A 13,764-nucleotide genomic window follows, 5' to 3' on the forward strand; every position below is an offset into this window, starting at 1 on the left:
TGGGAGGAGACTGAGGATGTTCATACCCCACTAAGTAAAAGGCTATTGGCAAAGAAGAGGTGTGTAGAGAGGGTCATTGTGTGATTTCTACATGTACAACTTTGGAAAAATCACACTTTTTAATTAGATTATAAACATCCTTCTATATGATAGGCCAATAGTCCTTCTAGGAAACTTTATAGGCTAAGGACTACATGGCTAGTATATACCCCCCTAATGAATTTCATGCATCAAGTAGTTTTTCTTTAATAGGTGTAAGTGACTCATGTATACATGGGTGAATAACATTGAATAAAGCTACCATTAATGATAATATTTATATGGCCTTTCTTGTAGATAACATATTTAGGGGGATCCTTTGGCAAAGTTCTATCTATTATAAGTTCCATCATTAAGTCCTAAGTCTATCTATTCTAGTTCATGTAATGATCCAAACATCCCTTCAATGCACATCAAATTTCCCTAATTAAAGTGAATTATGGATGCCAAACTAGATATGTTCTCAACATTTTGATAGTATGTTATGCTAATCTATTATATCTTATCTCTCTTGCAAAGTGCATTATTAGCCTTTTAACCTTTTCTAGGTATTTGTCCATCTAATCTTCACAAGCTTCAAATTCAATTTAGACTTGTCCCATCACCATACTAATAAAGCTTTATGATATAACTCATTGCTTTTCATGGATAATCCTAGTTCAAGATTGCATCTCACCTCTGTGGCCTCAGTGAAGATACTTGGTTTAGCCTTATTGTAGTCAACATTATAAAAACCATCTACAAATAGAATCTCATTTCTCTTCCCCTTAATTCTTCATCCATCATGTGATTTGATCTGGAAGTAGTTAATTAAACAATGAAATGGATAAAAACTTCACTTTAATTGCTTGATGGGGCTGGTTTAGAACATTAGACTCTCTATCTTAATCGACCACTTAATTAGTCTTCTTGATATATCAAGTTTTTTGTAAAGATTAATTTACAAGGATGATTATTTGATGTGCCTAAAAGTAAGGGTAGAGTTTCCTTGTAGTGATGATCAAAACGTAAGCCACTTTATCCAATAAGGGTAGTTCTAGTTTGCCATCATAAAATTTTATAGTGTACTACACTAGCTTATAAAGGCCAGCTTCTTCCCTCACTAAGACTGAGCAGACTGCTATGTCTAACACAACCAAGTACAAGAATAGGTCCTCCTCAATTGAAGGTGGTGAAATACAAGGTACATTTTTAGTTAATGAAAAATATTTTCATGTTTATAGCCCACCTAACCTACTCAATGCTTTTGAGGAACTGGAAAAATGGAAAACATATCTTTCTTGATCTCAAAATAAATCTATTCAAGGTTGCTACTCTCCTTAAGAAACTTTATTCGTCCTTCTTTGTATGAGATGACCTCAAAATTAATCTTCTTCGACTTTAAGATTACAAAAGTCTATTTTAATAAATATTTTGCATAACATGTGTGTTGATAAATTTTGCACAATTTCAACTCTGTTAAGACACAGTTTACATCCTTTTGATATTGATCATTGGAGACCATTCCAATGAATGCAGAATTGCAACAAACCCATTCAAAACTCGAGAGAAATTATTGAAATTGTTTAATCAGTTTAATTTTTTTAGCCTTGTCCATATTTCATTTAACTAATTTAAAACATCTCCTCTTCCAATACAATGTAAGAATTTTTCTTTTGCCCATACATATGCTTTTATAATTAGTCATTAATATTGAGAATGATTGTGCTCAATTGTCTATTTTCATTGTCTTTGTGATGGACTACATCTAAATTCAAATTAGTACACCATTACTAGTGGTGAGCTTATTTAAATTGTCTGTCCTATATATGGAGTGGGTTTTCCCTTTTGACATGGACATCATCTTTGGAATTGATCTTTTCTAGATCTTCCAAAGTGAACCATAATTTCTGGATCCAATTCTAAAGGAATGAGTTAACTTTCTTCTTTTAAACAAGTCTAGCCTTTTTTATACATACAAAATTTTCCTATCTGTCTTACATTTCAGGGTTTGATCTTCAGCCAAAAATCTTTTTCCCATCTTTTTTAGTGTATGAACCTTTCTATGTTCAGCCGAGTTCATTTGGGAGGTTGATCTAATAGATCTACTAGCTATTTTTTTAGTAATATCAATGATTTACTTTTTAACCTCAACTTTATTTGAATAAAATCACCTATTATTATTCACAATAAAGTTTAATATTGTAATCTGCCTTCATTGTCTGTTGGTTAAATGAATTTGTGTGGATATTCCTTTGTTTTTGTTTTTTGTTTTAATCTATTTTCTACAAGATAATTACAATCCATTCTGTTTATCTAAAAAGGACCTCATCCAAGGATTTAAATTTAATCTAAAGTCGTATGAGTATTACTTGAAGTAGTTCAAAAGGACAATTGAATGGGCTAATTTTTAAAATTTATAGTCTCTTGTAAGGAGGTAAGTCAAGTCTACTCACAAGTTACTCGAACTCAACTCGTCTCTTGATTCATCTTGACTTGATTTTACTCGAGATCAAGTTGAGTTCGAGCTATTCAAGTATTTTTAACAAGTTAAATTCTAGTTCGGTAATGTCACTCAAGTTGAGTTTAGAGCTTTTCTAATTTTACTATATATATATATATATATATATATATATATATATATATATATATTTTGTATAACGCACCGGGTATCCACGTGTCCATTTTACGGTCCACGTGACTAATCCTGCGCCCCTTGAAGTTGACCTCACAACTTTAAAGGGAGGGTAAATTCAAGAGTTCAGGGGCGGAAATGAGCGCAGGAGGGTTTGAACACCTGACCTCATGAGAGGTACTCCCGCAGCTCATACTACCACCTGAACCACACCTTGGGGGTATTTTACTATCTTTATACTATGTAAGTCATATTATATATATATTTTATAGATATAATTGATATTATAGTACATTATACACACACACACATTTTTAATGTTAATTTATAATTAAATTGAGTTTAATCAAGTTGAGTCTAGTTCAAGTTACATAACTTTAAGATCAATTGAGTTTGGGTTGAATTTTGAAATTGACATTTAAGTCGAGTTGAGTTTGAGTATTTTATTATGTTGACTTGACTCAATTCGACTCGACTCGACTGAATATACCCTAATTTCTTAACTATTAGCAACCTTTTATGGGAGTATGCTATATAATAGAAAATTTTTAGCACTTCTTTTTGTTTTTTGGATGAGGAAATATAAACGCATAATGCCTTGGTGCGTAGAAGCTTGCTTTGTTAGTCTAGGACTAATCAAGATTGTTAGAAGTATTCAACTCTTTAGTAAATTGATCTGGAGCTATTTATTGGCCAAATCCTACCAAGGTGGTATTTGACAACTTGTGACTTCTATTCATGCATAGAAGTTTAGTTTTAATTTTCACAATTTTATAAGTTAAAATAAATATGACTCATTCAAAAATAATAATTTTGAAACAAAAATACGACTTGCCTCGAGATTAAAAGAAGTTTTTTAAGTATCAAACCCTCCTCAAATATTTAACAAAAAGACACCAATCTTTCTCAGATATTTGACAATCCCCTAGAACATTTGAGTTTTGAGACTATTATACTTGATTTATTAATTTACCTCAATTCAAAGGAAAGAAAGTGTTCCTAAAATCAATTATGCAGAGAGGTCTATGAAATTTTTTATGCCCCAAGGAATATGCACATGATTTTATTAAACCTTATGAAAATCAGTGTCATTAACATTAATTTTTTTAGTCATAAACCACAAAGTATTTTCGTAAATTTTTTATACTAAATAAATTATCAGTTCATTGAAATCATTCAACTAATTATTTGCAACCACTTACTTTATTTTCTTCTTTTGATTAGTTAAGCTAATCGCAGAATAGAAGATTTCTAGGGATGGAATAAAAATAATATAGAGGTTTAATAAATTACAAAAGAAAGTGCGTTGACATTATTACATTATAACACAAATGAATATGCAATTTTTTTTTCCATCCATAACATAACACGGAATAGATAATGAATAAGTAATCTCGAGTTTTAAATATCTATCTTTATTCCATTTCGTATTTAATAGAAAAAAACTTAAATTTTTGTATGAATAATTATTTTTTATTAATATTATATTTGTATACAATTTCTATTTCATTTTCACCTAGTTAAATTTTGTCAACTAAATGTAACCTTAATGAGTAATGCTGCATTTACCTACCAAATATCATAATTTTTCTTATCCACTGCTTTAAATAGTTGTCCCATATACATAGTACAATGCTCATGGATAAATAAAAGCATGATATTTAGAAGGTAAGTGTAGCATTTCTAAACCTTAATATATATATATCCTACTCTCATTTTCCACTTCACCCGCCTCCCCCTAGAGTACTCACCTAAGTACTGAGTGTGTCAACTACATTCGCATCCGCATACCACGAGCCTCGCCAACCCTCTCGTCGAAAGTCCCCCATTCAAACCCAACATGGACCTCCAAAAGCTGAGAAATGATAAGGTAAATTGGTTCTCTGCAAGAGTCCAAAGGGAATGGAGCTACGTTTTGAAGCAAAATGCTACTTTAGTCCATTTGCTAGAACTCTATTTTAACTAATATTGCATTACTGCTTAGTGCTTAACCAACTTACGATAAACGATGGCAGTAACCAAATTACGCTGTTAAAGAAGGTGAACAACAGAGACAAAATTCTGTAACACTTACACAGCATCCGAAAAGAAAGACTGAAGAACTGTTTAAAGAAGATTAAAAAAATAATCCAAACCTTGCCCAATTTCCCAAATTGATATGCCAGTGCCCCACAGATGGGCTTCCTCCAGCCGCATAGAAATAGATAACAATGTTGGGTAGAACACTGCATGTTTGATTTGGTTATGATCGAAGTACAAGAAGAAATGCTCCCCACTGTTATTCTCCCACTGCAATTCAGGCTGGTGCTTCTCCAATAAAGACAGGTAATCCCTTCCAGTAATAGCTCCACCACCTGAACCTGCAAGTTATAAAACCATTTTATACAACAACAGGAGCCCACTTCTACTATTCTACTTTTATTCATTTTCAAAGAAAATGGAATGTATTAACAACAACAAAAGTTTTTATTCATTTATTTATTTTGTTTTTATGTCTTTCACCAGGCCTTAACAAGAGATTACCAGTCAAGAAATCAGCAACTTCAAACTACAAATGCACACATTCTCTTGAAACGATTCAAAAACTCAATGAAATAGATGGATATCACATCTTTTTTTTTCTTTGGTAGTAGTGGGGGTTGTGAGATGTTCTCATTGTGTTGATCTGGAGCAGTTGAAGTACATTAAAGATTGGTTGTCAGAAGAACTATCTGATTATTTGGATTGAGTTAAATTGTACCCTACTCTGAGAACATATATTAGATCAATCTGCACTTGGTATATATTAAGTATGTCCAGATGCTAAGGTAAAATAACAACAAAAATCCTCAGGGATGTAGAACTTACCCCTACCCCAAAAGTTACTATGTTCTTCATAATCTTAACTTTTTGAATATTGAATGATTTGGACACCACTCAAAATCACCACCTGAAAACTAGATATGCATAAAAATGACATACCTTCAGAAAGGGGAAAATCATTCCCATAAAAATTGATTCCAAGGAATATCTTGTGGGCCAGTGGATGGGCTCCTTCCCTGGTACTACCAAGGAGCATCTGAAGGACAGAACGAACCCACTTAAGAGGTGCATTGGGACCTGGATGATGAGGACCTGAGAAGTCGTAAGTCATAAGAGAGAATCCATCTACAGCATCACTCAAGATCTGAAGATCTTGTGGCCCAAAATCATGCTCTTGGAGCCTCTCTGAATGTGGTGGACCTATGACGTAGATCAATTGCAGCTGCTTATTGTTCGTCCCTGAGTTTGCAGAATGCAATGCTTGACCAAGTTGCTTTATGAACAGTACTGCCTATTCTTGCAAAACAACAAATAGCCCACAAATCTCACTTCTCCTAAAAGTAAAAAATAGTCTGATAGTACACTAGATACTAACACCAATGATCTAGAAATTCCAGTACGACTAAAGACTTGCAATGGCAACATCAAATGGATTACCAAGAAAGCAACAAATGAAAAGTTTGATAAATAGCAATATTTTTCCTTCCATCCTTCTCAGATGTTAAGTCCCTAAAAAACATTGTTGAAGGCAAAATGAGAATCTGCAGCTATATAACTAGCAAATCTTTTCCCCTATATCATTCATCTCAAATGTTGAGGCACTTAAATTCAAGCATCATAACAGCAATCAGACTCCTATTTTTTAAATATTTAATTGTTTTTCTTAAGTCTAATAGTCATGAAACATGAGGTGAGCTGAAGAAAATTAAGAGAAGGTGAATATCATAGGCTGAAACTCAGGAATGTTTGATTAAGAGATTCCATCATAAACACTGAACAACACTGACCCTGTCTTCCAAAAATCTACTTTTCCTGTCTCGAAAAATGGAAAAGAAGGAGAGGGATAACTGAACCATTGGATGCTAGTTAGCTGTAGAAGGACAAAAAACAATGTGCGGTCAAGAATCAAGTTTACCACGCCAACTTATTACGAGAACACAGAAAACAGAAACATGCAAAACACTTGAGCTAATTAAACAAACTGATATTTGCATTTTCTTATAATAACTTATTGAAGAAAAGTATAAATCTCAAGAAATTAGTTCCATGAAGCGGAGTAGAGTTTTACCAAAATGAAAAAGAAATATTGCTATAGAAGTTAAATTTACCATATTCCGCATGACTGGATCATGCAAGAAACCATATGCTGCCCACCTTGACCAGGATTCTAGCACGATGCCATCATAATCCATTTCCCTATACATCAAGGAGAGGATCCACACCCAAAAAAATTATAAAAAATAAAAAAATAAATAAGAAGAGGGCAGAAAAAGAAACATGTTACCCACCTGAAATCTAACCAGTGGAATTAATTGACCCTCAGAGGCACTATATGTTGACAGGCCCAGTAGAATTAATTCATAAACAATAGATCATAGTAGTAATACTAGTCCCCAAGGGGCCACCCCAATGATTTGAACATGGAATTCCTTCTTAGAAGTCTTACTGTTAAATCTCAGCAGGATGGATGGGAGTTTGTGGAATGGGAAGGGCTATCCCCATTTTGTAACTCAAGGCTCAATGGTATTCCAATGAACCAATAGAAAAATAAAAGGGAAAAAGGAAAACAACTAAAATGGTAATATTTGGTCCAGCGCTACACAACTGCATACTTCCAAAAGGAAGTATTAAGAAAATTAATTCTTGTGTAGGATTGTGCATCATCCTTAAAATTTTCATTACGTTCCCCACAATTCACTGTCAGCTTCCAATTATAGAAACCCTCTAACCATCTCCAAAATATATCTAGGGCCATTTACAATATTTAAGATCCATAAGATGGCAAGGTTAGAAAAGGATTTTTAATGAGCAGTTCCTCATCCATCCTGAATCCCACTCAAAATACTCAATCTAAGCCAACCAGATGCCATAACTAATTTCAAAGGCATCAAGTATCCATTTGTCTGTTTGAGTAAGAACACAAGACTTCTCATCCCTTTGAACCCATGCCCAAGGTCACATCCCATCATAAATTCAATGTCAGCTAAAGAATGAAAAAAATATAAAAGCACATTCAATATCAACTGAAAGGATTCTTTAAGAACACATCCAACAGAATACTCCTCTCTAACAATATGATCTAAAATTCTAAATTCAGAACTTAAGTACCAAACAAAAATAGAAGTGGAGCCTTACTTGCATTCTGTCACAATGAGGTTAATTGCTTTATCCCTTAACTTCTTCTTTCTAAGCAGGTCCTTATGAAAAGCTTCCAGAACGACTCTGGGTACAACCTATAAATCAGAAAAGCAGTTTACCAACTTAATGATTCACTCATATTTGCAAAAGAAGAATGTACTTAAAACAATATAGATAAAAAAGGCCAATTATTTAGAAATGCTCAACAAAATAATCTTTTAAGTTTTTATAGTTTCTCTTGGACACCTCAAAACATTCAGTACTGCAAAACTTCACTAGCATTTTATCAGAGAATTTTGACAGAGAAGCACTTTGTAAAAAGGTGTGCTATATAACACAGGCCCGTGCTTGCGTCTCTAAGCATTTTCCCTTCTAAAATTTTTTAAGTCAATATTCTCAATTCGTAGAATACATCATGAGTATTTCATTCTATTAGTGGACGTAATTAGCACAGATGAAAAATTGTACTAAACTATTTTAGGTGTTTGATATGGTTTTACATAATTTTGCTTGTGATGCACTTAATATCCTAATCTTTTCACACACAATTGGTCCCAAGCCTGGGTAAAGGAGGGTGGTGGCATTAGGTTGTTGACAGCCAGCATAAAACTTGTTAGATCACTATGATATGAATCCTTACCAATCACATAAAATGGCAAAAAAAAAATTCATGTACCCAACCCCATCTAGTGTTACTTAAGAATTGTTTTGTTATTGTCTTCTTTAGAAAGCTAGCAAAGTCATATACTTGATAGTAGCACACTGTATTGTAAATAATGAAATGAGGATTTTTTGTTATACCTGAGCACCTCCTTTCTTTCTAAGATCCGAGATCCATCCCATATCAGCATTATGCCTTCCCTCCAAAATTAATTTTGTCCCTTGGCTGGTAGTTGAAAGAAAAGAAACAATTAGCAGAGACAGTTCTATCTATCTTTCCAAGTTAAAAATTATTTTCAGCATAAAAATTGGGAATATCCAACAAGGTTACAGAAATGTCACTAAGAGTTTCTAGGATTCAAAAAATCCTGCCTAGACAGCCAAATGGCCTAGGCCATCATGATAGATAGTTTAAAAGGCAGTTCTGCCCATATTTTAAACTTTAAAGGCGATAAAGGCCTTGCATCTTAGCAGCTATCTAAAAAAAAAAAAAAAAGTGGTAAGTTTTTTTAAGGAATAAGAACATAAATTTGTCAAACATGATTTAGCTGACAACACCAAGTAGAATAGGTAAAGTAAACCTCAAGTAGAAATGTTTAGAAGAAGGAAAAAGTAAGTTGAGTTTTCTAACAAATCAAGTTGAGTTTTCTAACAAATCTTTTTTAAGAAGGCTAAATTCTAAAAGCTAGCAGATAGAAGGCTTCAAAGCAGAACCAAGATTGAAGTGAGAAGACTAAAGCATCATAAAATATCAATTGAGCATACCTGTTTAGAGTATACCAGATAGGGGATAAATGTGTAAACTTAGAGTTGAACCTTTTTGCCAGATCATAGCCTTTAGAATTCCTGCACAATTTTAAATGTGATCAGGAATTTATCAATTTTAAAGCTTGGTATGCAGTTACAAAAAATGAGGACCATGAGTTATTGAGCAAAAACCTAATAAATGGCGTGATGTTGAAGTTCAGTAACCAGAAAAAAAGGAACACTAGAATAGGGAAAATGTATGCAATTATGAACATACATAATGCAACATATTCGTAGAAGGCCTCAAAGGGCAGCAGGAGGGAGGAAGGGAGAGAGAGAGAAAGAGAGCAATTCTACTACAATCCAATACAAAATTTTAACACAAAATGCACTAACCTCCCTGGAGGTTTGCAAAAAGTGCATGGACCTCCCCTGATGTTCAAAAAATGATACCACCTCCTAACATTTAAATATGATGTTTTGATGGCACTTATACCTCCTCCATAAGTTTATCATGTCTTATAAAAACAGAAGTCAATTGGTGGCCTGCCCTTACTTGAAACCAACATATAAATTGTGAAAGGACTTGAAAAAATGAAAGCAGTTACAAAAATTCAACACGCCTTTTCACAGGTATGCATTTTCTTCTGCACTAGTATATGTTTCAATACAGCTAGCTTTCCATGGACTAGCATCAGCAGTTTCTTTGAAATCTAAATGAAAGGTATGTGACTTTGACCTCTTTGGCGTTTGGGCTTCTTTCACTTAACATTTAAGGTATCGAATTGGTTATTAAGACAAATATATCACGCCGATGCCATTATGGCGAACAACAAATTGAGGTACTATAGTGTTACACCCATATAAGTATCCCTGTATTTAAATGTCTAGGGAGGTCAATGCCATGCTTTGAATGGTAGGGGAGGTCTGCACTATTTGGCAAACCTTAGAGGAGGTCAGTGTATTTTGTAATATAAAAAAATTGAAATATATAATCAGAAAAAGCCCATAAACAAGTTTATAAGTAAAAGCCTAATATTATATTAATTTTTTCTTTTGACAAATGTGAATTCTAGAGATCACCCAAAATAAACACGAGCTTTGACATCCTGTATGATCATATCCCTAGCCATATCAGGAAGCTCATGACCCATGAGAATATAACAAAATAGAACTGCGAAGAAGCCGCAAAAATAAAACACAAAATTAGAATCACTATTTTCAATGTTTCAAACAATTAACATCAAAAAGCCTGGCTAGCTCAATAACCGGCTTCACCATACCAACTTCTTTTAGGAGAATGATTGTAATGACCAGGTATATCCAGCGAAGGCCTCTCAAAATTGACAATAACTCATGCATTAGATTGGGCCTAGGATCAATTACTACCGCATAAGCAATCAATGAGATGCCTAGATGGTCTCTTATAGTTCCCCTGTTCCCCAAAACAAATATAATACAGGTTCATCAAAGGAATATGACAAGGACCCATCAATCTTTGGCAGTGCACACCCGGAAAGAGGAGTTTTCCATCTGCTGATTGGTATCTCTTTGTACATGAACCTAACATCAGTTTCTTGGTTGTCAATAACGCCCTGTCTTTCTCAATACGAAACACTGCTCTGCAGTCATGGAGCTGTAGCCTAACATATTAAGCTATGAGGAGTTCATCCTCTTTTAATTGGCTGCCTAACCAAATAACTTTCTGATCCTAAGGAAAAAATAACCTCTTCAGGCCGCAGTTTGACATTACTTTGCTCCAAATTTCCCTTGGATGCACAATAAATCAATTCTAATTATATCCTATTCCACTTATTGCGTAACAACAGGTTGATGCATGAACTACTACTTGTGAGATCATGTAGAAACCACAGGCATAAATCTTCATGAGAACTTGTAAAATTGCCCCAACATGTGTTCTGCAACTTGTTTACATGCTTCAAGGACTGCTAATAATTCCACCTTAGCACTGCTAATGAAAAAGGGAAGATAAGCAAACATAATGTTAAAGAAGCTGAAAAATTAGCCAAAACAAGTTCTGAAGAGACTGAAAAAATTTATCATGATTATCCCAAAAAAAAAAATTTCATCACGGTCAGAGAACCATGGAAATGACCTAGACAATGACCTGAGAACATAACAATAAAAAAATTCAAAAAACAAACATACAAATCTGTTTACCACATCAATTCAGGACGGGCATTTAATAATTGTGCAATTCAATCAGTAAACATAGCATTTCAATCACACTAACAACATCACATTAAAGTTGAAAATGTGTTCCTATTATTAGAACAATTAAGTACAACTACAGTATTAGTAATTAAATAAAACAAAACAGAAGCACAAGGAGATCATACCATGGAGTAATGTAGGCCAGTACAGGATATGTATAATGCCGGTGAGACATATTTCCCAAAACATTCTCATTCTCCTGAATTTCTTACGAATTCCAAGAACAATCACAAAAAGCCCTCTTAAACAACGGAATCAGAACAAATAATGCAGAAATCCGCAAGGTTGCCGAGAAAATGACGAAAACTACGAAGAAAAAATAAATCCTAAATTTTCATTTCTTACTCCTCCCCCCCCCCCTCCCCCCCCCCCCCCTCCAATCATTCTCTGCAGTCAAACAGTAGATAAAGATCAAATGCACCAAAAGACTGAGGGATTACAGTACATACAGCGAGAATTTCTCGATAGTTCATATTGGCTTTGACGAGGCCACGTTGGTGTACGTCTAAGAGTGAATTCTTGCGTGGAGCGTATTTTATGCGGTACACGAGCATGGAAATTGAAGCAGATACGAGGAAGACGACGAAGAAGACGATGGTGAGCTTGCTTTCTTTGCTTTGATTTTGACGATTTGACGTTCCATCTCGGTTTCGACGGCCACTGGAATCGGCAGCTACTCGGCGGTCTCGCTTCCTGGCCATTCCGAGTCACGCTCGACTTAGTGTCCTCGTTGGAGCAGAGAGCACATGGTCCATTTGAAAAGAAAATATTAGCGACCAGAAGAAGAGTACCACGTCATCCGCCATCCGTACTCTTAAACCAACGATAAGACGCCACTCGTTAGCAGAAAATCTATTTTCATTTGTCAAAATAGTTAAAACTAAAACAAAATATACCTATTTATGCCCTTGGGTAATGGCTCACGTGGCAAGGGCGGGCTTGGGATGGGCCACTTACTGGTTTAAGTCTCGATTCCTGTCTCAAGTGAGCAAATCCTGTATTTACCCCTGCGCAGTGAGAGGGGTCTTGTTGCATGGACGTGGGAGTAGTCTAATTACCTTGTGTCACCACCAGAGTGTGCCAGAGTGTGTTCGGTTAATGAGAGTATCAACTAGAGTGTCAAATGGATGAACCGGGGAAGTCAGGACACTCGACGTAATAAAAAAAATAGATTTATTTATTATTTGTTGTATTGCAATGAAAATAAAAAAAATAGAAATGTGTCACACTAGCCTTACATTTTTATCCATAGTACAATCTCTTTTATGCTTAAAGAAGGAAAAATTACAACTTTTTTTTAGGATGGATTTGAATATGTATGGGTTTGGATTGGAAGTAATATAATTTTGTATTATATTTTATTTAAATTTATATAAATTTAAATTTAAGAACTTTAAATTTCAAGTATATAATAATAGTTGAAAAATTCCTGTAATATTATATCGTTAGACTCTTAATTAATTACTTTAAAATTATCAAGGTGCATAGTGTGGAAAACTCATAAGTTAAGGCAGTAGCTTGAGATACTTAGCATGAGGTTATCTTGATACGATGATTTAACAATTTATATTGTCAAACGAGAAACACATAGATGCTAAGTTGTTTGCACAACATGGTCAATGCTGGACATGGTAGGGGCAATGGTTAACTTGGTATGTCATGTGCCTCATTGACATATGGTGTTGCTATTATGTGGAATAAGTCATGATTAAGGGAAAGCCATGTTTGACACAAAGGTGTTGACCTATGGGCAGTGTACAATCTCAATGTTAAACGTGATAATGTTGGCATGTTGAATATGTTGGGCAATTACTTAGTAGTTTTCATTGTAAGATTGACATACAAGTTTGTTTGAAGGATGAAGTGGTGGGTTGACATTTGGACATATTTCTAACCACATAATTGTAGATATAACTTCTTTTACCTTATTGGCAGTTGTTGAGTGCATCTAATACAACTTAGGCAGTTGGGGTTGTCAATTGTATACTCTAGGTATATAATTAAGGGTGTCAAATGTGTATTATATGATATGTGGGTGGCATGGGGCATTGGAAGGAATTCATGCAGGGCGTTTCTACACATGTTAAGAGTGTGTAATCCTTATCTTTGAATAAGAAAGAGGTTGTGAGGTGTTCCTCTTGCAAATATTGATGCATTATGAATATTATTTCATTGTTCAACACTTGCAGGACTTAATCAATGTATTTGAGTGTCATTGGCTTAACTAAGTTAGACTTAGTGCCATTGCAGTGTGAAGGTATGCGGTAATGACTTAGACCATGTGATACATACTATCATAGGAGGTTAAT

General features: G+C 34.4%; 1 protein-coding gene across 2 annotated transcripts; it reads right to left on the reverse strand.

The window, feature by feature from the left end:
• Positions 1–4,104: 4,104 nt before the first annotated feature.
• LOC131166225 (uncharacterized) lies at positions 4,105–12,256 on the reverse strand. 2 transcript variants are annotated; one of them, XM_058124574.1, is made up of 9 exons: positions 11,905–12,217; positions 11,581–11,654; positions 9,239–9,319; positions 8,615–8,699; positions 7,811–7,908; positions 6,784–6,871; positions 5,615–5,966; positions 4,789–5,013; positions 4,105–4,508 (listed from the first exon to the last, which is right to left on the reverse strand). In XM_058124574.1, the coding sequence occupies exons 1-9, from the start codon at positions 12,154–12,156 to the stop codon at positions 4,483–4,485; spliced, it is 1,281 nt and encodes a 426-aa protein (XP_057980557.1). In that variant the 5' UTR covers positions 12,157–12,217; the 3' UTR covers positions 4,105–4,482. The 2 variants fall into 2 exon arrangements, with proteins under 2 accessions (XP_057980557.1, XP_057980556.1); XM_058124573.1 differs by lacking the exon at positions 4,105–4,508 and having other exon boundaries at positions 4,567–5,013; positions 11,905–12,256.
• Positions 12,257–13,764: the final 1,508 nt, after the last annotated feature.

The sequence above is a fragment of the Malania oleifera genome, chromosome 10, assembly GCF_029873635.1.
Source record: "Malania oleifera isolate guangnan ecotype guangnan chromosome 10, ASM2987363v1, whole genome shotgun sequence".
NCBI classification, from domain to species: Eukaryota; Viridiplantae; Streptophyta; class Magnoliopsida; order Santalales; family Ximeniaceae; genus Malania; species Malania oleifera.

Bases quoted from the DNA above. Each gene is read 5' to 3' on its own strand.
- LOC131166225 (XM_058124573.1), bottom strand. From the start codon at position 12,156: ATGGCCAGGAAGCGAGACCGCCGAGTAGCTGCCGATTCCAGTGGCCGT. The intron at 11,655-11,904 runs GTATGTACTGTA...TAAGAAATTCAG, and splicing joins ACTATCGAGAAATTCTCGCT to GAGAATGAGAATGTTTTGGG. The intron at 9,320-11,580 runs GTATGATCTCCT...AAAATTGTGCAG, and splicing joins CTGGCCTACATTACTCCATG to GAATTCTAAAGGCTATGATC.